This window comes from Mustela lutreola, chromosome 16 (assembly GCF_030435805.1).
Source record: "Mustela lutreola isolate mMusLut2 chromosome 16, mMusLut2.pri, whole genome shotgun sequence".
Classification (NCBI taxonomy): domain Eukaryota; kingdom Metazoa; phylum Chordata; class Mammalia; order Carnivora; family Mustelidae; genus Mustela; species Mustela lutreola.
Window position 1 is genome coordinate 60,031,214 of NC_081305.1, and position 26,631 is coordinate 60,057,844.

Consider the following 26,631-nt stretch of genomic DNA (forward strand, 5'->3'; position numbering starts at 1 on the left):
TCCTCGTCTGGGTCTCTTTCTCTCTCTGGGCTGGCTGTTTTCCTTCCACTGTGGGGCGCGAGGAAGGAGCCCTGAACTTCACTTTTTCCCTCCTGAAAGGGGCAGCCCAGGGTGCCCCCTGGGGGGCTGTGGCATCAATAGCCACTGGGGGCTCTTGCCCCTCCCCCCACATCCTGCCTTTGCTGTTCTCAGTAAGATGAGAAAACTGAAAGGAGTGGCTGTTGAAGCCATGGCCCCACTTTGGGCCTGGGCTGCAGAGCTGGCACTCTGTCTGCTGCTGGAACAAAGCAGGAGGGGCAGGTGGCTTTTTCCCTGAAGGAGGTAGACTGGGACAGCCAGCCTTCACTCCTGGTGGTTGAGCGTTCCTGGTGTGCACCTTTTGGAGCTCATCCCTCCCCAGAGTTGGGGTGGGGTGCCACTTTCCACACCCGCCACCACCTGAGGGGAGCAGTGTGCCGGGCTCCTGCACAGAGGTTGAGCTGGGCCTTCAGGTGGCACCACCTCTAGGGTACTGCGTGGTGATTGGCTCTTGGTGTGAATGGGGTGGGACCTTTAAAGGGCTCTTAAGTGGGCGTGTGCCAGCAGACCCCAGAAAGCTGAGCCTGGAGAAGTGACCCAATGTGACCAAACCCACCCACTGCCTGGGGAGCACTGAGATGCTGAGCCTGAGCTGGCTTGGCCAAGGTCTGATTTTCCCCAGCCCGGTTATTGAGATCCATTTACTAACAGTGTGAAGTCTGGGCTTTGAACTCAGACTGGACTAACAGCTCTGACCCTAATTCTGTGCAATCCTGAGCAATTTATTTCTCCTCTGAGCCCTCCACTTGTCTGTATCACTCCTGAGGGATCTGCAGTTGCCATACAGACCGTGCCTTGGCACAGAGCAGCATACCAAGCACATGACCCATTGCTTACTTCGTGTTCAAGATAGAAAAAACAATCCCACATCTGGTGGGGAATGAAGCTGTCATCCCTCGCAGTTCCAGCTCAGAAGTCTGCTGGTGGATTTACACAGATTAAACAGCCCGCCACATGGCAAGGTACGTAATAAACTTAACAGACTAGGCAATCCTGCGAAGGTGCCGGAAGCACCCACATTTGGACATAAGGAAAGTCAAGTCACAAGTTGGGTCATCATTTGTGCACCACAGCAAAGGCGTGGCAAAACCGGAACTTGAACTCAGGCAATCAGGCTCTAACCACTGCAACGAACTGCCCTTTGGAAGTAAGGGAAGTGGAAAAACAAGGCCCAAGGGATTATGAGCCTGGGCATGGCCTTGGGCCGCTCCCTGTTCTGGGCTCGTTTCCTTTTTTGTCAACTGAGGACGAAGAGGTCCTGGAGTAGGCAAGAGAACACAATGCAGCGAGGCCCAGTACCGGGTTGGCACACATGGCACCAGGCCCACCTGCTGGCTGATGCAGTCGGTGTCCCCAATCAGCCTGCCTGGCCTGAGGGCTTGCGATCCAGCAGATGTCCCTCTGGCCACTGGGGGGCAGTCGAGGGCCTGGAAATGGACTTGCCAAAGAAGGAATTTGTAGGGCTGCCTGGTCTGCGCCAGCGAGTTCTTCCTGGGGGGTGGGAGGGGGTGTCATAAGAAGGAACTAAACTGTCGAGGAGCTGGTAACCTGCTACACAGCCATGGTCACAGAAGAACACCTAGGTCCCCAGAGGGTCGGGGAGCGAGTAGGGCTCCCAGGCCAGAGAAGGAACTGTGTCCTTTTCTCACGGCTGGGCAAGGGTGGGCAGGAGAGCCCAGATTACTGGAGAAGAAACTGAGGCCCAAGCAACCAGTCAGCTGACAGGTCCTGAGAGTCAAACACAGGAACCATGAACTCGAGGCCCATGCTCCTCTGTGTGGGTGAAAGTTGCATTTTTTTTTTTAATTACGCTTCGAGCATGCAAAACAGTATACCTATTAGTGTGTAAGAAAGACCCATGGACCCACTGCCCAACTTCTTTTCTTTTAAAGATTTTACTTATTTGACAGATTACAAGTAGGCAAAGAGAGAGGGAAGCAGTCTCCCTACCAAGCAGAGAACCTGATGCAGGGGACTATCCCAGGACCCTGAGATCATGACCTGAGCCGAAGGTAGAGGCTTAACCCATTGAGCCACCCTGGCGCCCCTCCACTGACCAACTTAAGTAAAACAAGACCTAAAGCCAGGACGGTCAAAGTCGTCTGTGTACCCCTCCCAGCCCCAGCCCTCTTCCCTTCCCCCAGAGGGAACCCCTCTCAGGAACTGGGTGCCACTCACCTGCGTGGGTTCACACCTCAACTACAGACCCACGTGTCCCTAACAGCACCTGATGTTTCGCCTTTTGAAAACAAGTCAACTGTTGTACGCTACATGGTTTTTTGTCCTTTTCACCTCATTTCTGAGATGCAGGTGTGTTGACGAGTGGAGCACTGCCTTTTCCCCTGCTGAGTACTACTCTGCTAGTTGCTTATGTCACACTGTGCGCATCCCATTCTGCCGCACACAGACTTTCTGTTTCAGTTTTTGCTACCGAATATCTCCGTGAGCTAACTACCCCCACCCCGTGTCTCCTTGCGTGGGTATGTGACAGTGCCCCAACTGCTCACAAACCTCTCAACAATCGCCTGTGATTCCCCACCCCCACTCCTCAAAGTCCGTTTCCTTCTGCGTGACCTAAAATAATGCTCAAAGGCACGTGGGCACACATAAGTGACTTCGAATCTCTGCTCCCCCGCTCGCAAGCTGTATGGCATCTCTCTGGGCCCGTTTTCTCTGTAAAAATGGGGTGGGGAGGGGTGGCCTACCTTGCCCAATCGTGGGGAGGCTGACTCTCATCAAGATCCTGTCGTGACTTTAACTCCCCAGGTGCTGGGAACATCATCTCCGGTCACAATACTGGGGGGATACACTTGTGCTCATCTCTTGGATTAAAAATGCCAAGGCTGGGGCACCAGGCTGGCCAGGTCAGTAGACCATGTGACACTTGGCTTGGGGTTGTGAGTTTGAGCCGCACGCTTTGTGTAGAGATTTACTTTAAAATTAAAAAAAACGGGCTCTCTGCTCCACAGGGAGCCTGCTTCCCTTTCTCTCTCTCTCTGCCTGCCTCTCTGCCTACTTGTGATCTCTGTCTGTCAAATAAATAAATAAAATCTTTAAAAAAAAAAAAAATTAATTAATTAAAAAAAAATTTTTTTTAATGCCAAGGCTCAGAACAGGAAGCCACCGCCTAGTCGTAGAGCTCATTTATTTCCTGAGCATTAATACAAACCACCTTTTACTGAGCACCTACTATGGGCTGGGCCGTGTGTTCAGAACTTTGCACACACGACCCCTTTAAATCCTGATTCCAACGCCAAGAAGTGAAGACATAGAGGCTCAGAGAGGACATGAGCTCTGCCTAAGGCCAGTGTGGAGCGGAGAACAGGCTCAGAACCACCACTCCGACAGACCGCCAGCAGGCAGGGGCACCTTGAACTCTGGCTGGGGCTTCCTTGCCAGGACTGGTCTCTTTCCCCTCCCTCCCAACAGCCTCCCCTCAGGGGAATTATGGCCACAGGTGCAGGGAGCAGTTTCTCTCCACCAGGGGCCTGCAGCTCACCAACAGGGGCTGCCCCAGCGGCCCAGAGCCAAAGGGCGCAGAAGGGCCCAGCAGCGGGGCCATTGGAGCCCATCTCCGGCAGGGCTGGGCAGGAAGTAGGGCGGGGTTTCAGGCCAGCCGAGGTGGAATCTGGTACCCCAGGACTGCTGCAGCCCAGACCAACCAACCCACTGGGAGAGATGCCTGGGGGTCCCGGAGTCCTCCAAGCGCTGCGCGCCACCATCGCGCTCTTCTTCCTAATCTCTGCTGTTGACCTGGGTATGTGGCTGACAGGCTGGTGCTGGGGGCGGCGGGGTGGGGCAAGCAGTGGGGTGGGGAGGACTGAGGAGGCTGGAGAGAAGGCTCAGGCAGAAAGAAAGGCCCTGTTCAGGGGGTGAGGAGCCAGCAGGTGGGGGGGCCGGTGCTGGGAGAGCCCCTGAAGCAGCCTTCCGGAGCAGGCCGCAGAGACGAGGGGAGGCCGGAGGGGGTTCAGCAAAGTTTAAGGGGTGTCCGCAGCCACATGGAAGGAGACCGGGGTGACAGACGACTTCCCCACCCCCTCAACCCCACAGGTCAAAATAAGGAACTAAGGTTGCCCTTGACTGAGCTTCAGAGCTGGGGCAGGAAGGCGACTTGGGGGTAGGGCTCAGCTTCAGAAAGAAGAAACGGTTTCTCCTTCTCTGCTTTGAATCTCAGTCACCCCACTGCATAGGGAGCCTCCTTTTAGTGCTGGGGAAGGGGGTGCCTCATCCACGCTGCCGTTCCCGGCTGCCCCACCCCCACCCCACGCAATGCCAGCTGGTGGGGCTGTGACCACTGGGGCTCAGGTTGCTGCCTCTCTCCCCACATCTTCCTCCTCCTCTCTTCCTCACCTCTCACCTCCTCCTTCCAGAGGAGGCTGGCCTTGGGCAGGGGGTGGGGGCGGCTGGAAGCTGGGGTTTCCTCAGCAGCCAACCACCTTGCTAAGGCCCTCCCCTAACCCCCAGCCCAGCCGCCAGCTAAGGTCACTCCTGACCCCCAGGTTGACAGAAGCAATGGGAGTGGGGACTGAGGTCACAGGGCAAGGTGGGCCTGAAGGCTCAGGGTTTGAAACACCAACCACTCTTGCTGCCCTCATGATGCTAGACAACAAATTTGCCCTCCCTGGGCCTCAGCTGTCCCACCTATAAAATGGGTTAATGAGAGAAACTACCTCTAAGGCTTTTGTGAGATTACACCAGATAAAGCGCCAGGTGTCAGGTGGGGCTGGGGACTGATGGGAAAGTGAGCCTGGAAGGCCTCCCGGAGGCAGTGAGGCCCAAATGGATTCTGGACAGAGCTCCCTGGACAGGGGCACTTCTGCCACTAGGATGCCAAATATCCAAATGCCTGTGAGTTCAGTGGGGCCAAAGCACAGAGCACAGGTGGGGAGGGTGGCAAGAGGCACACTGGAGAGATGGGGGGACAATGGGTGTCCTTGTCCCCATCCTCCACAGGTGTGCCCTCTCTCTGCTCCCCTCGATACTACTCTCCCTACAGAGGCAACCTCACTCCCTGCACCGTGGGCCCTTCCCCAACCCCTTCTCCTCCCCGGGGAGTGTCCTCAACCTTCTACCCGCCCCCCCCAACACACACACGCACCCTGGGCTGCTGCCACTGCTGGGGCCTGGGTCCCCATCACAATCCCCAACGCTTCCTCATCTCTGCAGGCCCCAGGTGCCAGGCCCTGTGGGTGGATGAGGGCCCACCCTCAGTGACCGTGAGCCTAGGGGAGGAGGTCCACGTCCCGTGCCTGTACAACCATAGCAGCCGCGACAGCACCTTCAACGTCACGTGGTGGCGCATCATCCAAGGCAATGCCACCTGGCCCGACATGTTCTGGAGCTACGGCCAGGGCCCCCACAGTGCGCTGAGCATCCAGGCCGCGAACAAGAGCCACAGAGGCCTGTACAGGTGCCGGGTGGAGGAGAAAGGCCTCAACCAGAAAGTCAACCAACAGTACTCCTGCGGCACCTACCTCCGCGTGCGCGGTGAGCCAGCCAGCGGCGCCCTGGCCCCCTCCCGCCCCACCCCTGCCCCACCTATGCGGTAGGGGTGGAGCCGGTGCCCCTTTCCCTTGTGGGCAAACTTGCGTTCCCACTCATGCTCACTGCAGGTGGAGGGCTTCGGTGGTCTCGTTCTTGCCAGGACAGGGCTGGGATGCCTGGCGGGTTGGGGGTGGGAGGCCCTCGTGCTCTGAGTGGCTCCCCTCCTCTCAGAGCGGCTCCCCAGACCCTTCCTGGACATGGGAGAAGCCACCAAGAACAACCTCATCACAGCCGAGGGCATCGTCCTGCTCTTCTGCGCCGTGGTGCCTGGGACGCTGCTGCTGTTCAGGGTGAGCCCCTAGGGACTGGGGCCCTCTGAGGTGGAGGTCCCCCTAAAATGGGAGAGTGACAGCATCCTCACATGACTGAGGGACACCTGAATTTGTAAAGGGTGCGGGGCCCAGCGGCGCATCCTTGCTCAGTCTCCTGGCAGGGTTGTCCTCACTCCCCACCCCCAGGTGTACCTCACTCTAGCCCCCCACACCCTAGCCATGGTGTCTCATTCTAGCTGCCCCCCCCCCAGGAGCACAGGGGCCCTCAGATGTGTCCAGGGAAGACTGGGGACTGGCTGTCCTCCTGGAGTCACTGAATTGCTCCAACCCTGCCTTAGGTGACAGGCAACCAACCCAGCCACTGCCATTTCTAGCAGAGTTGTTATTTGTGCAAGAGCAGTAAGGCGGGGACCCAGAGACACCTGCCACTCAACTGCTGTGTGGCTTTGGGCCCAGTCCTTATCCTCTCTGGTAAAGCACCTCTTGGCACCCCAGAGTGTTGTTCGGTGGGGAAAACATATTCTCCCCCCACACCCCCTCCTCCCAATCACCCCCTCCCAGAAACGATGGCAGAATATGAAGTTTGGGATGGACGCCCCAGATGACTACGAAGATGAAAACCTATATGAGGTGAGCGGTGGGTGGGGACAGGCAAGGGGCATGTGCATTGGGGTTCTCATGGGGGTCCTCCCTGGGGTCATCTGGGGGCAGGATCTGGGCATTAGGGCGCTGAGGCCCCCCACCACATGTTCACCCCAGGGCCTGAACCTGGATGACTGCTCCATGTATGAGGACATCTCCCGAGGCCTCCAGGGCACCTACCAGGACGTGGGCAGCCTCCACATCGGAGACGGGGACGTCCAGCTGGAGAAGCCGTGACCCTGTGGGCTGCCCTAGCCAGCTGGGCTGCCAGCTCTGGTGTTCCCTCTCCCTGCTCCCCCTCCGCCCCATTCGGTTCTCTTTTCATGATCTTTCCCAGGAGTGTCCTGACTCTACTTCCCCCTTGAGCATGTCTGCTCTTCCTTCTAGACTATCCTCATCCACCTGCACATACCCCAATTCAGCCCTCCTCCTGCGGCTTTTCCCAGCCTCCCCCCCACACCCAGCAGGTAAGGAGCCCTTAATCGCTGCCTCCAGGGGACCTGATTGCTGAGCCTCGTTAGTGTCCCCTTCCCCTCCCTGCTCTGTCATGGCCACTTAGTGATAATAAATCCCTCCCTACTGCAGACCTTGGCAGGAGTCGTGGATCTCATGGGGATGCTCCCCTCTTCTGGTGGGACCCTGGAGTCCAGGCCTCCGGCCCCTTCTCTCTTAGACCCAGGATCCTGCCCCCACCAACTCCCCAACCCCCAACCGTGCCCACTCCTTTCACCTGGGGCCAGGTAACCAGACAGAAATAAGAATTGTTTGGAGTAGTGCCTCACCTTAGGCTAGGTCCCTGAGCAGGCAGGGGACACAGAAAGGAGGCAGGTGACCATATTTATTTATTCATATTTCAGTCCCACAAACACAGGCGCCTGTCTAGTGGGGCTGGTACCCTGTGCTGACTACAGCCAAGCCACACCTTTTCTTTTCTGGGAATGGACTTACAGCAGGGACATCTGGGGAGAATCTGTGGCTGTCATCTGGGGACTGGGGTGGGGGGCACAGGGACGCAGGGTTTCTGGGAGAAGAGAGAGACACAGAGATAGTGATGGAGAGACAGAGCAAGTGAAGAGAAAGACAATGAAGGGACAGGGAATGGGGGGGGGGCAGAGAGAAAGCAGGAGACAGAGAAAGGAAAGAAAGGTCCATAGAAAAATGGACACGGAGAGGCTGACCCCTGGGACTCTAGAGAAAGCAGTGGTTGGCGAAATGACCGAGGTGGCCATGCAGAAAGATACTGAGACCCGGAAAAGGGAAAACAAGAGATGCGACAGAGGGGAGGGACAGCGCGGAGAAGCAGGGCCCGCGAGCGGGAGGAAAAGACCCCCCACGGAGAAAGGAGGGCCAGAGGGGCAGACAGAGAGGGACGCGGACAGAAACGCGCACAGCGAGGTAAAGAGAGAGAGGAAGACCAGGAGACCCAGACGGAAAGCAGGGGAGGCTGTGGCGAGACGGCCCCCATCCCGCCGGGGAGGCGATAGTGGACACCCGGTGGAGGCGAGAAGCGTGGAGCCCGCGACCCGCCGACAGACAGACGGACAAAGCCGGGAGGAGCCGGGCGGGGCCGGGGCGGGGCCGGGGCCGGCTGGTCCCCCGCCGAGCGGGGAAGGAGGGGCCCGGCGGGCTGCGAGAAGGGGAAGGAAGCGGAGGTGCCGGGCGGGCGCGGGGCGCGGGTCGCGGGCAGGAAGCGGGGAGGGGCGGCGGGGCGGGGGCCTCCGGAAAAACGCCCCAACTTCCTGCCCCGCCAGAGCCAGGAAGCGGGAGCCGGGACGCAGGGCCCGGGATCGCCGAGCCCGACCTCGGGCACCCCGCCGGTCACCTCCCCGCCGGACTCCAGGTACACGATCCCGGCCCCGCCTGGCCTCCCGCCCCTAGGCTGCCAGGGGAAGTGGAGAGGAGGAGGGAGGGGGCCGGGGCGCTGCCGGCCGTGCTGGGGCCTCCTCCGCGCCCCTCAGAGCCAGCGGCCGCCCCTCCGTGGGCCTCAGTTAACCCATCTGTCAAGGGGAGCAAAGAGAGGAGAACTAACACCTGCCGAGTGCCCAGTAAGTGGGGATGAAGGGTGCAAGGCCGGGGTCAAAGCCTCGCAACTGTCCAGCGGAGGACGGATGATCACTCCCATTGTACGGGTGGGGAAACTGAGGCTTAGGGAGCGGAACCGACTCGTCCCTGGGTCCACACACCGTGAGACCGAGTGGAGTTGGGATTTGAACTTGCAGGTGCTTTCAAGTACCGTCCTCCAACCCCACATGCTTTAGGGCCACCGAAAAGGAAAAACGTCAATAACTGCACCGTAGGCCCCTGTGAAGCTGGAAGTTGCAGAGCGCGTTTGAAAGCATTTTTGGGAAAGCCCTTTTTCTGGGCCATTAATTATATACCCTGAGAGACGGGTTGTAGATGACAGAGCTGGAGATCTTCCCCCATTGTACAGGCGGGAAGACTGAGTCTCGGGAAGAAGTAATTACTTTTTGCAGGTGACACTGCATGTCAGGGGGAAAGGTACCATGGCACCGAGGAGTTTCGCTTTACAGTCCCGGCAAAGTGTGCGGCCCGGGCGGTGGGGGTGCCGGGAATATTAGTGTCTGCCTTGGAAATTCAGCTGTTTCCGGAGTTAGGAAGGCAAGATAGGGTGGGGAACCCAGGCCGGAGACTAAGGGCCAGGGGCGACTCGGAGATCTGGGATTGAGCCCTGGGCGGGGGGAGCTGGAAGGACTTTGTAGTCTGGCTGGGGGGGCGGGGGCGGGGGGCGGGGCACGGTAGAGTGACAGGGGCAGTCGAGATACGGAAACGCCAGCCCTCCAAGGCAGGCCAGAGCGGCCCTTTCTGGCCAGCGTGGCGCAGTGGAGCGCTAGAGCGGCCGGCGGGAGGAGTAGAGTCTCCCGGATAGGAACCGGGCAGCGGCTAGGCTAGAGCGGCTAGCGGGAGGAGTGGAGCTGGAAGCAAAGGTAGACGCTGGGGCAGCTAGAGCGACTCGGAGGCGGGGGTGGGGGACTTTGGAGCCGGCGCGCAGAGACTTCGGTTCTGGCTGCTGTGGTGGATTCTCCTACGACCAGGAGCAGGTGAGGGACGCGGCCCCCGGCGGGCGTCAGATCCTGACTCCGCAGGTCCGCCCCATCATCCCTGGCCGTGCGCCCCGCCACGTCCCTTGTAGTAGGATTTGGGGCCCTCGTAGACCCGCCACGTCCTACGTAGGATTTGGGGCTCGTATAGATGCCCCACGTTCCATATAAATTACAAGTTCCAACAGACCCACCAGTTTTCTGCTTCCCACCCCCGGAAACTCGGCTTCTTACTGATGTGGGGTCCCCATTGGTCAGTATCACCCCCTAGAATCCTGGGTCTTGGGACCACCACATGCGCCTATAGAATTTTGCTCCCGTTTTAAGTCTCCATAGGTCCCCTAGACTGGCTGCTTTACCTACGGAATCATGATCCGGTGTGATCCTCCGTGTAGACCCACTTGTTTGAACTTGCCAATAGAAGAGAATCTGGAGCCTCACACTTTCCAAGGGCCCCTTGTGAACTTACCTTGACTACTCTGTATTTTTAGTTGTTTACGGCTTCCGGAGGTTCTTGGGGACCCGGGTCATCTGCTCAGTGTCTTATAGACCACAAACCTTGCACAGAATCCAGGTGCCCATACAGTCCCCAACTGGTGCCTGCTTTGCTCTAAGACCCACACCTCTAAGAACCTTCTAAACTTTCCCCGACTGCCACCACCCCCAGTCCCATGGACACAGTGTCTCTGCTGCTGGACGGTTGGCTTTTTCAGTTGCCTACAAACCCATCTGACCGCCTCAGTGTGTGAATACCCTTTGTGGTACCCCCTCACCGTCTGTTTTCTAAGCAGCCAACCCCGCACCTTCCCTTCCAGAATGCTTTCTGAGCCCTAAGCCTCTGTGGAGCAGCCTGAGCAGCAGCCCACACTCCTGCCCATCACAGTGCCCACAGACCTCTGATTTCCCCAGACACCCTCAAGGGATCAGATGTGCCTCAACTTCGGTTCAGATTTTAGTTTCCTAAGGTTGGGGTGGGCGGTGGGATTCCGCGTGCTCTGAAGGAGCACATTCTCATAGTTAAATGTGTGAACTCTGAAGTCAGACCACCTGGATCTGAATCCTCACTCTGTCTCTTAAGAGCTGTGCCTCAGTAAAATGAAAATAGTTATAAAACTGACCTCCAGGGGTCATTTAGAGGATTCAGTGAGTTAATACCTGTAAAGCAATAATGCTATGCCTGGCATATACTTCATGACACTTAGTGCACACTAACGGTTAGCCACTGTTTCGTGTTTCCGAATGCAGAGGTAATAGGCATAAGGTACATGATTGGGGCCTGCCTGGCCCTGAGCATTTGCTCACATGACATGTGTCCTCTCCTTTGCGCTTTTTGCAATCTCCCTGCCTCTGTTGAACACCCCCCCCCCGCTGCCCCCGCGGTGGGGTGAGCATGTGTGTGGTCATGTTTTCCAGAAGTTGCTGCCGGTGGCCTGGTGAAGGTTATCTGTCTCCAACAGGACTACTAATTGTATGGGGTGCGTGTGGTTGTGAGCTTGAGTGAGTTCAGATGTGAGAAGCACTTGGAGCAATGCCTAGCACGCTGTTAAGTGCTAGGTAAGTTTAGCTTTTGTAATAAATAATTGCTTTTGTGGGGTTTTTTTGTTTTTGTTTTTTTTGTTTTTTGGTGCCGGCTTGCAAGTTTATTTACGTGAAGATTTAACAATGCTCAAATCTGAAATCACCCGAGCTTGGAGGTGGACAGAGGCGCTCTATGGAAGAGAAAGGGAATGTCGTGTGCTCTGGGGAACCCATGGGATGACACAGGGACACTCCAGAAAGCATCACTGTTTCATGGTCATAAACAAAATCCTACCCACCGTTTATTGAGTGCTAGGGAGGAGGCCTGTGGAGGAGGCAGAAGGGTGAGCCTCAGGCAACCGGGGCTGGAAATAGCTTTGGGTTGTGGGGGGATCCCCCTCCCCTCCCCTCACCACCCCACTGGTCCACCCCTCCCCACCTCCTTCCCGCCTGACACGGGCTCTGGTGGCATTAGTCAGACTAATTAAGGACCGAGAAGATGGTGGTGGGAAGACACAGGAAAGCAGAGACTCTAAGGGAGATGATGGGAGAGCCGGGGAGAGAGAGAGACAGTGCATGACACAGTGACTCGAGGACTCAGGTGGCTGCAGAACCAGATGTGGGAAGACAGACACTGACAGAGGGGAGAGACAGCAACAGAAGCTAGGGCGAGGTGGTGGAGGGGGACGGAGGGCAGAGATGGTGGGAAAGGGAGACAGGTCTGAAGGGAGGGAGAGAGGGAAGGAGACCAGGAGAAGAGAGGCAAAGACTTCAAGCACATTCAAGGGACAGACAGCCAGAGGACAGATAGCTGGCCACGGAAGGAGAGCCAGAGGGACAGATAGAGGCAGGGCAGGGGAGACAGACACACCTTGGGGATGAGCTGGCTAAGGACCATCCCTTGTTTTATGGGATTGGAAGCAGGGGAAGATACCAGGTCCCCGAGGGAAAGCTACTTCTGGGTCTCTGGAAAGAGGTTCAGAGTTTTGTTTTCTTATGTGGAGAGAGTTGGGGGTTGGGGGATTTGCCATTAGATTTCCTGTCACAGGAAGTGGGGCTGGTGGGTTCAGAGGCAACATCCGGCCCCAAGCCTGTCAGGTCTAGGAGAGCAGCCCCCACACACCCCATTTATCTCCTTTCTACCTTTCCTTTAACCTTCCCAACTCTGCTAGCCCCCAGGCCCTGCCTCCCTAGGACCCAGCCTGCAGCGCCCTCTTCCCTCAGACCCAGGAGCCCAGACTCCCAGTGCCTCCTCACTCAGACCCAGGAATCTAGGCTCCCAGCCTATCCTTCCTTACACACAACCTGCAGCCCTCTCCTCCCTCAGACCCAGGAGTCCAGGCCCCCAATCCCTCCTCCCTCAGACCCAGGAGTCTAGGTCCCTGGCCTCTCGTTCCTCACACCGAGGAGTCCAGGCCCCCAGTTCCTCCTCCCTCAAACTCAGAAGTCTGGGCTCTTGGCCTCTCCTTCCTCATACCCAATCTGCAGCCCATTCCTCCCTCAGACCCAGGAGTCCCGCCCCCAGCCCCTCCTTCCTCAGACCCAGGAGCCCAGACTCCCAGTGCCTCCTCCCTCAGACCCAGGAATCTAGGCTCCCAGCCTGTCCTTTCTCAGACCAACCTGCAGCCCCTCCTCCCTCAGACCCAAGAGTCAGGTCTCCTTTCTCAGACCTAACCTGCTGCTCCCTCCTCCCTCAGACTCAGGAATCCAGGTCCCTGGTCCCTCCTCCCTCAGACCCAGGAGTCCAGGCCCCCAGCCTGTTCCCCCTTAGAGACCCCAAATTACAGGCTTTCATGGCCACAGCTCTCTTAGTGACCCCGGCTCCTGGGCCTCCATCGCTTCCCCCACCCTCCCAAGGCTCCCTGTTCTTGGGCTCCCCGCCCTGGCTAGCCTCTGAAGGGCTCTTTGTCGCCACACAGAGGCCCCATTGAGCTGTGGAGGCTGGGTTTGGGGCGGGGGACGCTGTTTACTCACCTTCACACCTGGGCCAGGAATCTGTGAGTAACCACCCTGTGCCACTGTCTCCTGCCCCCACTAACCGCGGCCCCTCCTGTTCCTCAGCCCTGTGGAGCCCATGGAGGCAGAGGACATCGCCCGCGGGCTGGTGAGTGGAGAGAGCCTAGGGGCAGGGGACTGGGGGGCTGTGAGTTGGCATTGCACCCCCAGCTGAAGCCATCCCTCCTCTTCCATAGGCCCCAGGACCACCGCGGCCTGGCCTGGTGCCAGTCAGCATCATTGGGGCTGAGGATGAGGATTTTGAGAATGAGCTGGAGACGGTGAGGGGGAGATGGGGTGGAAAAGCTTCTGTCCCAGCCTCCGTGGGCCCCAGCCCTCAAGTCCCATCCTCAGTGTCTCCTCCCTCCTCAGGTCCCCCGTGGGATGCTGGCCCCCACCTCCTCTAACTGCCTGTCCCTCTTTCTGTAATCTGGGTACCACAATGCTAGTTCCCTCCCACCCCATCCTTGGTGTCCCATTATAGCGTGGACTCCCACCCTTTTAACTCTAGCCCCGGGTTTTTTCACCGCCCCCCTTAATCGCAGCACCGATCCCTATTCCCCATGCTAATGCTTGTCCTCATAACCTGCCGTGGTACCGCTGACTCATCTGCTGTCCCTGACACCAGCCCCAGTCCCAGCTATTACGGTGTCATCGCTGCCGGGGAGGGGAGAGGTCAAGCCCAAGGTGCTGCTCTGCTCCCCACTGTCTCACCGCCTCGCTCTCCGCCCTCAGAACGCAGAGGAGCACAACAGCCAGTTCCAGAGCCTGGAGCAGGTGAAGCGGCGGCCTGCCCACCTCATGGCCTTTCTGCAGCACGTGGCCTTGCAGTTTGAACCGGGACCCCTGGTGAGGGCGGGGCTGCGTGGGCAGAGGGAGGGCTGAGACCCGGATTGGCCACCCCGCTCAGTGAGACCGGCCAGAGAAGCCCAGCTGGGAGGGTCCAGGAAACAGATCCAGAGCACACAGCGTGAGATCTAGAAGAGAGAGCCAGAGTGCTAGGCATGCGACCCTGGCAAGACTGCAGGTGCCCCGTCAAATCTCCGCAAGGAGCGAGTGCAGGGGGGAGGGTACTCAGAGCTGGGTCAGGCAGAGAGCAGTGGAGATGCCAGAAGCCAGCAGAGCCCCGGGCTCCCCACCCCTGTTCCCTGCCAGTGGTTGTGTCACCCATCCATGGCCCCTCCCGCTGACCCTGGAAGTGGAATCCTCTTCTGCGGCCTCGGCAGGGGCCACCCGTCCATCATTCGGGGCCCAGGGCTGTGGGAGGGAAGCCCCTGGCCTTCCCAGGTCTGGCTGCCCCAGAAACAATGAACCACCACAAGCAGCACGCACAGCAGAGCGAGCAGAACTCACTATCCCAGATAAGAGGCAGAAATTTCCTGGGCCCTGTCAGGGGCAGCCATGCTGCCCTGTAAGATCTGGAGAGCCCAGTGCGTGACTCAGGAAGGAAGATGCCACTGCGCAGGCTGGAGGGGGGTGCTCTGGGGACAAGGTCCTCGTCGCAAGGAGACCTAGGGTGGCCCAGCCCAGGCTGCAGCTAGGGTGTAGCCTGGAGCGCTCGACCGGACTGGAAGTGCACAACAGGGTACATCCCCCCACCAGCCAGACATGAGAGAGCTGCTGGGCTGGGATGCCCAGGGCTCCAAGAAGGAGGGGTGCATCGACTGACCCCAGAGCTTCAAAAATGGGCAGGAAATCGGGAAAATGCCTTCTCTTCAGAAGAGTGGCTGCCCCTCCCCTGTAAATGGAGGCTGTGCCCCTCTGGGCAAGGAGGTCCCCCTAGCGAGCCTGAGCTTTCTAGAACTTGGGCTCCTGAACTCAGCCCAGGGAGGGTGCTGATTGCTATGTCCTTTTACAGATGTGGAAACAAGCCCAGCCAGAGCCGGGGGCTTGGCCGAGGTGACCCGGGTGGCCCCCAGCATTCAGACTCTGGCCTGCTGCAGCCCCCTCGCCTCATCAGCTGGGCAGGCAGCCAGGAGATAGCTGTGGCCCTGGGCTGCTTCCTATGGGCCTCTTGTGGGGTTTTGTCGTGGAGTTTGGGGGTGTGCAGAGATTGGAAGTGTTTATGGTAGGAAAACAGAGTCCTACCCCTACTAGGGTAAGGCCTTGGCACACAGACTGTGTTCCTTACCCAACGAGAGACCCCAGGAGTCAAGACGGGTGGGAGCAGGCAGCGCAGTGCTGGCACTGCCCAGCATGGGGCTGAAGGGCAGGCGAGCTCTGGGGATGAGTGGTTAATGAATGAGTGAGCCCCACTGGTCCACCTGGTGATTTGCCCAGCCCCCACTGTGCTCGGGGCCTCTCTGGGGCACCGATGAGCCAGAACCTTCCTCCCTCTCTCTCACATACATACACACGTGTGTCCCTCAGGTTTTTGCAGTATTTCTAGGCTGTGGGTTCTAGGGGAACAGGCTTTCTAAGTTCTAACCCCAGCTTTGCCACTAAGTAAGTAGCATCGTGACCTAGGGCAAGCTACTTGAGCCCAGTGTTCTCATCTATAAAAGGCGATAACAACCAGTGATCACGACTGACCAGGTGAACGTGGACCAAGGGTTAGAACAGCACGCTACAGGCCCCGGGATTCTCAGTGTAGTAGGAGACAGCAGGAAACCAAACCATAGCCACTTCACAGGATAGAAAATGAGCAAATGGTCACGCTGGCCCCCAGGGAGGCCAAGAGAGGCAAGGGCCTGGGTGTGGGGGTGGTAGATACCAGGGAGCTCTTAACCAGAAGATGTGAGCCTCAAGCTTTTCAAGGGAGAATGTGGTTTGGGGCTGGCGGGGGAGAGGACACGTGATGCTCTCTGTCTCCCCAGCTCTGCTGCCTGCACGCAGACATGCTGGCTTCCCTGGGTCCCAAAGAGGCCAAGAAGGCCTTCCTCGACTTCTACCATAGCTTCCTGGACAAGACTGCGGTGAGAGACACCTCTGAGGGGCCCTAATCCCCCCACAACCTGGTCCTGGGGAGACTCGGTGCCCACCTGGCCCTCCCTCCCCAGCTCCCTCCCCTCAGACCATCATTCCCAGCAGGCACCTGGGCTGTGGTGACCCCATCTCTGCCCTGGTCCTCACCTTCACCCTGTTCTCTGGCCTGAGCAGGTTTTGCGAGTGCCGGTCCCTCCCACTGTCTCCTTTGAACTCGGTAAGGAGAGAAGGGGACTGTGGGTGAGGGAGGGGTGTCCAGCAGGGGAGCCCTGGGGTGGGAAGCCACACTCCCCTGCTCCCGTGGACAGCGCAGACTCCTGTCCTCACCCCTGGCCCCGGCAACCCAAGGAAGCGCACCCGTCAGGGGTCTGAGGGTGGGTGGGAGCAACCCCCTGCCCATGTCCCTGCAGACCGCACGCGACCCGACCTCCTCTCCGAGGATGTCCAGCGGCACTTCGTGCATGACGTGGTGCAGAACCAGCAGGCCACCGTCAGCCGGCTGCTGGAGGACTTCCGCTCCAAGCGGCTCATGGGCATGACACCCTGGGAGCACGACCTGACCCAGCTGGAGGCCTGGGTTGGGCGGGACCGTGCCAGCTTTGAGGCCCGGGAGCGGCACCTGGCCGAGCGGCTACTGACCCACCTGGAGGAGATGCAGTGAGTGGGGCCTGCCTGCTCCCCAGCTTGGCGTGGGGGTGGGGTGGGGGGTCCCTGCAGCTTCAGGGTTCATTTCTTAACCTTTGGGCTCTTCCCCTGCCTTCTGGGTTCCCCAGCCCTGGCATTTGTAATTCAGCTGGTTTTGTGTTGTCTCTTCCCAGCTTTGGGGTACCCTCCCAGTTTCCAGGGCTTTCCATGGTCTTGTGTTTGGGCCTGGCGCTTGGGTCCTGTCCTTGCCGCTCCGAGCTCTCAAGAGACGCTCTTCTCTGCTGTAGCCGTGGCCCTCTCCCTCTCCGCCTCGCCTCTCTCTATTCCTTCATCTAAGGGGCAGCTCCCCGGACACCTGTGCTGGATAGACAGGGATCCAGGCTTAGCAAGTTTGTGGCAAACTTCTTCCTTCTTTTTGCAGACACACCATCTCTCCCGATGAGGAAAAGAGGTGATGAGAGAAGCAGAGAGAACAGCCGGAGAGGCATTTAGTCCCCCAGGCCCCAGGGAGGAGGCCTGGGGATTGGGGCCCTGACCTCTGGAGCCCTCTCTGCCTTCCTCAGACACTCACCTGGAACCGGTTGGGGGGCTGGGGTGGGAAGTGAATGCGGAGGGGAAGGCTTGGGGGACAGCAGTGCCCCCATGGCCATGGGCGTGTGTGTATCTGCACGCATTTCGGGGCCCTGACTGACCCCTCCCCACAGTGCCGCTGTGGTCAGCGCCATCAGCCTGTACATGCGCCACCTTGGGGTGCGGACCAAGAGCGGGGACAAGAAGTCGGGGAGGAATTTCTTCCGAAAAAAGGTGCTTCCCCTGAGCACCCAAACCTGGCGCTTCCCTCCCCAGAGGCCCCTGGGGAGCCCCGTGATCTGGGCTCCCAGGGTCTGATTCTGCTAGGTTATGGTCTCAGAGATGAAGAGCCCCCTCCTTCACTCTCCCTCCTTCCCTCAGATGATGGGGAATCGGCGGTCAGATGAGCCAACCAAGACCAAGAAAGGCCTGAGCATCTTACTGGACGCTGCCCGCTGGAACCGGGGCGAGCCTCAGGGTGAGGTACCTGGCCTCTGCCCGCCCTGTTTCCCCACGGCACCCCTGCCTCACGGCCCCATCTCTCGTTTCAGCCCCCGATTTCCGACACCTCAAAGTCGAGGCTGATGGTAATGGTCCTGAAGCTGGCTGGGGGTGGGGGGAACCTGGGAGAGAGGGTCGGGGTGCTCCTGGGCTGTGGGGAGGATGGGGCTGGAGTGCAGGCTGCGGTGGATTAGACGTGTTGGGCTCTCATTCCCCCCTCCTCCCTGGATGTCTCCCCAGCTGAGAAGCCAGGCCTTACGGAAAGGAGGGGAGGCCTAGGAGTGCCCTCCCGGGACCGGAACGTCGGGGCTCCTGGGCAGGACGTCCCTGGAGTTTCTCCACACCCTCTGTCTGGAGACAGCCCCGACCGGGAAGCAGGTGAGTTTCTTGAGCGCCTCCCTGCCCCCAAGAGACACCCCTCCTCAGTTCTCCACTTACCCTGCCCTGCTCTTGGTCCCCAGTAGTATTAAGAAACCACCTCCCTTTGCTCACCTGCTTCACTGCTGTCCTCTCAGGCTCCAGCCTCTATCCTGGGGCTGCTTAAGCCCCCCTCCTTGGACTACATTTCCCATCCGCCCCCAAGGTGTCATTTCCCAGAACCCTCTCAGAGTATATTGTCAGTCCCCTCCAGGGATCTAAGGCAACTGCTTGGCCAGTTCTGGGTTCAAGTCCCAGCTCTGCGGCTTAGTCGGGTTATATCTGGGAAGCCGCGTCTGAGCCTCAGTCTTCCTTAAAGGGGTCTATCCTCTCCCTGCAAGTCCTGGCTGAGGGTCAGGGAGGGAATGGACGTGGAACCTTCCCTGGTTCTGTGCCCCCCCACCCCCCGGTTCCTCGCCCCAGCTGCTGTGGCTGTGTTCTCAGAGGCCCTTCTATCAGTCCGTCCCCCATCCCCCACACCACAGGAGGAGCTCGAGGCCCCCAGGGTGGGGGTCTTGCCATAAGGGCCTGGCAGCCATCTTTGTTCTCCCTGCCACCCCACAGGTGTTGATGCCCCACCAGAGCTGGGGGACCCACCACCGCAGGGCCCAGCCAGCCTGGAGCCCCTGGCACCCCCAGAGAGCACCGAGGAGGGTGCTGACACAGAGAGGTGCCCGGGGCTGGGTGTGGGGTCAGGGGTGCGGGGAGCAGGAAGGGGCTTATTAGGCCCTGGGGAGGGGGGGAGGTTCTCGCGTGTGCCGGGGTCGCGCTGCCATTTGCTCCTGCTGTCCCCGAGCTGTCTCCACTCTGCCCTGCTCCTCCCTCTGCCCATCTCTGCCTCCTCTTTCCGTCCTCCACTTTCTCTTTTCTCTCCTCCTCTTCTCTTTCTCCTCCTGCGCCTCCTCTTCCGCTCCTCCTGGCCTCCCTCTTCCTCCTGCCCCCTCCCTCATCCCTTCTTTAGGTTGTCATTCCCTCCTCTCCTCTTCGGAGCCACTGCCCTGCGCCTTGCTCCCGCCCCTGCCTCCCTGTGCCCTGCCCTCCAGCCCCCACCCTCTGTGCTCCAAGCCTGGGGGCCCTGTCCTCCTCACAGTTGGGGGGCAGGCTCTGCCCCCTGCCCGTCTTTGTGCCGCTGCTTTGGGGACACTTTGGTGGGCGGGGGAGGTGAGTTGGGTTCCATTTGGGTCCTCCTCTGACCCTGTGCCCCTCTCTCCCCAGAAGATGGAAGAGGTGGGTCCGTGGGCCCTGGGCCGGGGGGGAGGGCTAGCCCCTCCCCCATTTCTCCCAGCCCCTCCCCTCTCCCCATGGGCCATCCCCTCCCCTTCGCCCTGCAAGGGGTGGGTGGGGACATCACCCTCCCAGCAGAAGAGCTAAGTATTGAAATCTTCCCTCCCTCCGTCCCTGCTCTGCCCCCCAACCAGCCCCTTGCCACAGGGAAGGGAGGGGTCAATCCCTGCTCCGGACTGGGTTTCCTTCCCCACCCCCACCAAGTTTCCCCATCGCTCTTGACCACCCTCAGTGCCCCAACAGCCCAAAGCCCCAAGTTCCACTGCTCCTTCTGACTCTCTCCTCTCTTCTGTTGCATGTTTGGTATCTGTCCTGGTCTCCCCTACCCTGGTCCCCGTCTGTCCCTGTCCTGGTCTCTCCCTGTCCCTTAACTGGTATATCCCCACCTCTGGTCTTGTCTTGGTCTCTCCCTGTCTCTGTCCCTGTCCTGGTCTCTCCCACCTGTCCCTGTCTTGGTCTCTCCCTGTCTCTGTCCCTGTCTCTGTCCTGGCCTCTGCCTGACTGTCCTTGACCTCCGGGTCCAGGCTATCGGGGCGTCTGGGGCGCTCAGAGAGCCTGCGGGTGAGTGACCGCCGCCGGCCTTCCCGGGGCAGCCTCGGGGCTAAGGGCCGGGGTGGGGGCCGCTCCCGGAGTGACGTGGACATGGACCCCAGCTCTGCCACAGCCGTGCTTGGCCCTACCCGACGAGCCACGTAGGTCATTCCTCCCCCATCTACTGAGGCAGCCTGGAGAGTCAGGAGGATGGTGGGGGAGGGGTTGTTGCCAGAGTTAGAGAGAACTGCGTATTGGACACTGAGGTCACAGGAGAGGGGTGGGACTCTTCTTACTTAGAGATTTGGGGCCTGCTCTGGAGGCCTTGAATGCCAAGGCCATGGGGCAGGCTGGGGGTGGGGGGGTGGGGCTTGGACACTAGGAATGGAAGTCTCCTCCCAGAGATGCCCCAAGCTGCGGCCCTAACAAGGCCTCTGTCTCACAGCCCTGAGCCTGGAGACGAAGGGGACCCGGCACGGTCAGGACTAGAAATAGAACCAGAAGAGCCCCCTGGCTGGCGGGAGCTTGTCCCCCTTGGCACCCTGCACAGCCTGCCCAAGAGCCAGGTGAAGCGGCAGGAGGTCATCAGTGGTGAGTACGGGGGACGCCACCCAGTTCTGGCGAAGGGACAAGGTGCTGCCATCTCTGTGCGCCATGGGCCGGACTTGAAGGCAGCCTGTTACCACCGAGGGCCATTCGTCACATACATCGTGGAACAGCCACGCGTGGAACAGGAATGTGGCTGTCAGCTGTCAAAGTGACGTTTGCTGCGAGTTTTTTTCCTAGTGCAGGGCAGAGCTGGTAAGAGCTGGAAGGGTCACATGACGTTGTATTTCTCGAGGAAATCTTTGTTTCCTTATTTGGGAAGTAATAGCTCCCACTTCAAAAGATGGTCATGAAGCTGAGGGGATTCGTGGGAAGTGTTTAATGTGGTGGGGGGCCAGGTAAGAACATTCCAGTGTGGACTTAACTGTTCAGAGGCAAAAGTAGTGCCATGGGAACAAGTTCCGGAAGATACTCAGTGTATCCTCAGCGCTTGCTTCTGGGCAGGGAGATGATGGAAGTATCCTTTCTGTGTTGATTCTTCTCTGCGATCTCGAACTGGGTATGGGGTGGGCGTTTGGCAAAAGTAGAACACTTCTTTGGAAGCTCTGGTTTAGAAGTTTTATTTACACGTTGCTTAATAGTAAGAGGGGAACTCATTCGGAAGTTCTAGGGCCATAGGGGAATACTTCTTGTGTTCCAGATCCTTCTAAGGATACGAGCCAAATAGAAAGCAGTGTTATCTGGTAGAATTTTCTGGAATAATGAAAACTCACAGCCTCTGTGCTGCCCAGCACGGTTACCACCAGCCGCATAATGGCCATTGAGCACTTGAAATGTGACAAGTACCACTGACTACAGAACTGTATTTCATTTCAATTAAAATCCGAAGGACTGTTTGTGGCTAGTGGTACCATAGTGGACAGCACAGCCGTTTCCCTCATCAGAAAAATATTCCTAACATGGAATTGTGCGTTTATTGTCTCCAGGAACTCCTGGGGCCCCTGAAACCCAGGCATGCTCCCTCGCGGCGGTAGGGGGAGGGGGGCTCCCTGGATCCAAGGCTATCAACGTATGTGTAAAGGGTTATCATTGTTCCAGAAACCAAGGCCGAGGGACTTGCCGGATCCTACACACAGCCGTAGGCTTGCTGGTGGTGGTACGACCAGCTCATCCCAGTTCACCTGGAATTTTCCCAGGTGTAGCACTGACAATCCCATGTTCGGGGAAAGGCATGGGTTCCAGGCACAGGGGACCACTGGTCACCCGGGCTGGCTGCCGCAGCCAAGGAACACCAGCAGTGGGATAAGGAATCCTCAGTAGCTGGTTCAGGGGCAAATGATTCCACCCAGGGAGAGTTATCCCTGTCCCCCAATCCTGAGCCTGCCTCTGAGACTGTGCACCTCCCCACCCCCCGCACCCTTCCCAACCGTGCCTCCTGCTCCCACAGAGCTGCTGGTGACTGAGGCCGCCCATGTGCGCATGCTCCGGGTGCTGCATGACCTTTTCTACCAGCCCATGGCAGAAGGGGGCTTCTTCTCCCTGGAGGAGCTCCAGAACATCTTCCCCAGCCTGGACGAGCTCATCGAGGTGCATTGTGAGTGCAGGGCTGTGGCCCTCTGTGCGCCTTGCTGCCGGCTCCCTCCTCAAGGCCTCAGTGGCTCAACCAGAGCCTAGCACATTCTCCTTGAGTGCCTGGCACGGGCAGCTTCCTTTCTAGCCCTGGGGGCAGCCCTGGACCCCCCAGAGCTCATATTCCCGGGGCACATCAACAAGGGCATGGCATCGGGTGGGTGGCGGCCCCTTGGCCCCCAGGATCCAACACCTGCAGCTTGACCACCGCCTCCCACTCAGCTCTGCGCGCTGTGGCTCGGGCCCTGACAGTGATCCCTTCCCTCACCGCTCTCCACAGCCCTGTTCCTCGATCGACTGATGAAGCTCAGGCAGGATAGTGGCTACCTCATTGAGGAGATCGGAGACGTGCTGCTGGCTCGGGTGAGGGCACCCAGCCCCTGCCTCCCCCTGGGGTCCCCTCTTTCCAGCCAGGGACCTGGAATCCAGGCCCAGGGAGGCTGGTCTCAAGCCCCTCTCCCATTAAGACCCCGGGGTCTGGGCCGCTCACTGCAGGCGCCTGTCTAGGCTGCTCTTCCCACGTGAGGCCCAGCTCTTCCCAATCCCACCTGAGACACCCTCCCTGGCCTGAATCTCACTGTAGTTTGATGGTGCCGAAGGCAGATGGTTCCAGAAAATCTCCTCCCGCTTCTGCAGCCGCCAGTCATTTGCCTTAGAGCAGCTCAAAGCCAAGCAGCGCAAGGAGCCTCGGTTCTGTACCTTTGTGCAGGTGAGGGGGAGGCGTGCTGGTGTCACAGTTCCTGCTGCGTGCCCCCAGCTGGGCCACTCAGCACACTCTGCCCGCAGGAGGCTGAGAGCCGCCCCCGGTGCCGCCGCCTGCAGCTGAAGGATATGATCCCCACGGAGATGCAGCGTCTGACCAAGTACCCACTGCTCCTCCAGAGCATCGGGCAGAACACAGGTGCCAGCACGCCGGGCCCCACAGCGCAGGGCCCCAGCTTCCGCGGCATGGGGGCGGGGCTGGCCAGGAGCTTCCCGGCTCGGGGTCACCAGGGCCTGCTTCTCCTTTGCCACAGAAGAGCCGGCGGAACGAGAGAAAGTGGAACTGGCAGCTGAGTGCTGCCGAGAAATTCTGCACCACGTCAATCAGGCCGTGCGCGACATGGAGGACTTGCTGGTATGCCTGGCCGTGGCTGTGGGCCCCAGGGCAATGGGGTGTCCATGTGCGGGGCTTGGGCGGGCCTTTGTCTTGTCTATCTCAGGGCCCCTTCTCTGGAGGCCAGGCCCTGCCCTCAGCTTGTCCCCTTCAGGGTCACTGTGGGTCAGCCACAGCCTTCGGGTCCTCCCCATGACTCTCCCTTCCCCCCCACCGGCAGCGACTCAAGGATTATCAGAAGCGCCTGGACTTGTCCCACCTACGTCAGAGCAGCGACCCCATGCTGAGCGAGTTCAAGGTGGCCCTGCCAGCCCTGCCCTCCCCGGCCTTCCCCTGCTCTCCGGCAGCCCTGCCCCTCCTGCCCCTCCTGCCCCTGGAGTTCTCTGCTAATGCACCCTAGGAAGGAGAGCCACCCCACCCCTCCGCCCAGAGCCCCTCTTCAGTCCCAGCCGGTTGCCCCTCCTGACCCCTGCCCTCCCCTCCCCTCCGTGCCGTGTGCCGACCGGGTACGCCCTCCTGCCTCCAGAACCTGGACATCACCAAGAAGAAGCTTGTGCATGAGGGCCCGCTGACGTGGCGGGTGACGAAGGACAAGGCTGTGGGTGAGCGTGGGGGCCGGGGGCGGGGTGCTAGGGGGTAGGGGCAGCTGCTGAGCCTGGGCCTTGCCCTGCAGAGGTCCACGTGCTGCTGCTGGATGACTTGCTGCTGCTGCTCCAGCGCCAGGACGAGCGGCTGCTGCTCAAGTCCCACAGTCGGACGCTGACACCCACACCTGACGGCAAGACCATGCTGCGGCCGGTGCTGCGGCTCACGTCTGCCATCACCCGCGAGGTGGCCACCGGTGAGGCGTGGGCGGTGACCGTCCTGGAGGGCTGGGGAGCACGTGGCGGGGGGCACCAGGGGACCCCAGCAGAGGCGAAGAAGGCAGCCAAGGGACCAGGAGCGTTGTGAGTCTTAAGAAGGGAGCCCGGCAGCTCCCCTGGGTTTGCAGGGAGCAGCCTGCTCTCATCAGTCTTGGGAGATGCCCCCTGGCTGTCTCCTGGGGACCACAGGGGAACGGGGGTGGGGGAGACAGAGTTGGGGCTTTGCAGAGGTGCATCAGCAGCTCCAGGGGTCTGTGGGGCAAGCCAGATTGGGGACTTGCTGCCTGATGGACAAGGGGTGTGAGATGGAGGCCTTGGGACAAGGCACGTGAGGGATGGCGTGAGCTGTGGGAGCCCGAGGCCACTGCAAGCAGGGGCTGCCCCAGCCTCTAGCCCACACTCAGGGGAGGGCACATGGGGGTAACCTTGGCTCTGAACCACCCCCCCTCCTCTTACAGATCACAAAGCCTTTTATGTCCTTTTTACGTGGGACCAGGAGGCACAGATCTATGAACTGGTGGCCCAGACCGTGTCGGAACGGAAGAAGTAAGGGTGGCTCCGGTGGATGAGGAGGCCCGGGCTGGGGGGTGGGAGACTCCGGCGTAGGATCTGGGGGCTCTGACTGCCTGCCCTGGGGGCGCTGACCTGTCTCCCCAGCTGGTGTTCCCTCATCACCGAGACTGCTGGATCCTTGAAGGTCCCCGCTCCCGCCTCTCGCTCCAAATCCCGGCCCAGCCCAAGCAGGTGAGGGAGGACAGTGGAGGCCTGAGGAGCCGGGGAGTTTGAGCTCCGGGTGTGTGTGTCTGTCTGTCTGTGTCTGTGTGTGCGTGTGCCACCACCACAGCCTCTCCGGCCCCTACCCAGGCTCCTCTGTCTCCATCTCCCAGCCTCAACTTTTTTATCTGTTTGTGCCCCACCCCCCACCCCCCCGCCCCACCGCTGTCTCTCTGCCACCCCCTCCCCAGGGCCAGGGCTGTGAGATCATTTAGTCCTTCCTCCCCCCAGCACCCGAGAGCCCCTGCTCAGCAGCTCTGAGAACGGCAACGGTGGTGGCCGAGAGATGCCCACAACGGATGGTGAGCCTTTGCAGGGGGCGCCGAGGGGGGCGGGCGTCATGAGGAGGCCCAGCAACCGCTGAACACCCGCTCCGGCTTCTGCCTCCCGCCCAGGCCGGACAGAAAGGATCCTTAGCATGCTCCTGCCCTACTCCAGGCCCGGCCCCGAGGGACAGCTCGCTGCCAAGGCCCTGGAGAAAGGTAGGCCGCGGGGGGCTGCCTCTAGCCCCCCTTCCCAGCTTGCCTCCTGCCCAGGCCCATCGTGCCTGGCCTGCATCACACTCTCAGTGGTCCCAAGCCGCCTTTTCCTGCCACAGCCTCTGTCCCTCCCTTGACCTTCTGTTCAGCCTCTCCCTGGATGCCCTCCACCCTGTGTTCCTTGCCTCTCTTCTGCACCCCTTCACGTCCCCCAGCCCCACCTGCAGCCTGGCCCCCACCTTCCCCGCTGGGATCCCCGCTGCCAGCCTTCAGCCTCTTTCCCAGCCCTTCTTGTGACTCTGTTCCCTTGTCCCTGCCAGTGCTGTCCCTGAAGCAGCTCCTGTTTCCCTCGGAGGAAGACAGCGGGGCAGGGCCTTCCCGTGAAGGGGATGGGGTCCCAGGGGGCGGCTCCCAGAGCCAGGACCAAACCCAGGAGATTCGGGAGAAGCTGCTCAGCCTGGAGGAGACCATGAAACAGCTGGAGGTGGCACCCTGGGGGGAGGAGCAGGGTGCAGGGAGATGGAGCCGACTCCAGACTCCATGGAGGGACCCCTCTCACTGCGGACTCTCCAACCAGGAGGTGGAGGAGGAATTTTGTCGCCTGCGACTCCTCCTATCTCAACTCGGGGAGAACGCTGCCCCCCAGCCTGGCTGTACCTGAGGCGCCTGGCCCCAGGCAGGTGAGTGGAGAACTGGAGGGACCAGAATGGGCATGTCAGCGGCTCCCTTCTCTACAGCCCCCTGCTGCTCTCTCCCTCTGCCTCAGTCTCCCTGCATGTCCCCATTCCACCTCCTGCACCCGCCTCTCTCCCTTCCCTCCTCCTCCCTCTCCCCCTTCCTCCCCCTTTCTCTTCATCTCTCCCCATCTCCCTTTTCCTACATCCCCCAGGCCTTGCAAGACTGAGGGCCATCCGCTGCCACCGCACAGCTGCCACCGCATCTCCACCCCAAGGGCCTGAGGAGAGGGAGCTGGGCTGCCGGGACGGGGGGCTGTGCCTGGGGGGGCCCCCGCTGGGATCACTGCCTCCCCGCAACCTCCCGTGGCCTGGGCTTTCTCTCCCTCCTGTCTTCTGCTTGGGGGACTCAGGGCTTCCTTCCCAGGGGGACCACAATGACCCTGCCATGCCCCGGGCCATCACAGTATTTCCGGGGGGGGGGGGGCCACCCCTCCATTCCCCACCCCCAAGTGCCTTTGCTCTGTTTTTATACCCTGAATTGGAGGTTTATTTTTTAATATATATTATCTAAGGAGAGCTCTGTGTC

The 26,631-nt window shown here is 59.9% G+C and overlaps 2 protein-coding genes across 8 annotated transcripts; both read left to right on the plus strand.

Moving 5' to 3' along the window:
- The first annotated feature begins 3,460 nt into the window (after positions 1-3,460).
- On the plus strand, positions 3,461-7,120 carry CD79A (CD79a molecule). Its single transcript, XM_059150601.1, has 5 exons — positions 3,461-3,835; positions 5,245-5,565; positions 5,794-5,912; positions 6,456-6,524; positions 6,654-7,120. Exons 1-5 carry the CDS (start codon positions 3,526-3,528, stop codon positions 6,771-6,773), a joined length of 939 nt encoding a protein of 312 aa, XP_059006584.1. The 5' UTR covers positions 3,461-3,525; the 3' UTR covers positions 6,774-7,120.
- Positions 7,121-8,025: 905 nt separating this feature from the next.
- ARHGEF1 (Rho guanine nucleotide exchange factor 1) lies at positions 8,026-26,621 on the plus strand. 7 transcript variants are annotated; one of them, XM_059150600.1, is made up of 32 exons: positions 8,026-8,188; positions 8,288-8,376; positions 13,175-13,217; positions 13,306-13,389; positions 13,844-13,957; positions 15,925-16,023; positions 16,208-16,250; positions 16,444-16,690; positions 17,100-17,129; positions 17,383-17,482; positions 17,630-17,726; positions 17,800-17,835; positions 17,990-18,127; positions 18,731-18,836; positions 19,382-19,393; positions 19,975-20,142; positions 20,427-20,572; positions 21,975-22,121; positions 22,437-22,519; positions 22,740-22,865; positions 22,943-23,057; positions 23,173-23,273; positions 23,473-23,550; positions 23,779-23,854; positions 23,926-24,093; positions 24,574-24,661; positions 24,773-24,859; positions 25,121-25,191; positions 25,285-25,371; positions 25,689-25,852; positions 25,946-26,048; positions 26,258-26,621. In XM_059150600.1, the coding sequence occupies exons 3-31, from the start codon at positions 13,188-13,190 to the stop codon at positions 26,027-26,029; spliced, it is 2,925 nt and encodes a 974-aa protein (XP_059006583.1). In that variant the 5' UTR covers positions 8,026-8,188; positions 8,288-8,376; positions 13,175-13,187; the 3' UTR covers positions 26,030-26,048; positions 26,258-26,621. The 7 variants fall into 7 exon arrangements, with proteins under 7 accessions (XP_059006583.1, XP_059006576.1, XP_059006578.1 ...); XM_059150593.1 differs by lacking the exon at positions 8,026-8,188 and adding an exon at positions 11,009-11,149 and having other exon boundaries at positions 8,224-8,376; XM_059150594.1 differs by lacking the exons at positions 8,026-8,188; positions 8,288-8,376 and adding exons at positions 9,454-9,595; positions 11,009-11,149.
- Positions 26,622-26,631: the final 10 nt, after the last annotated feature.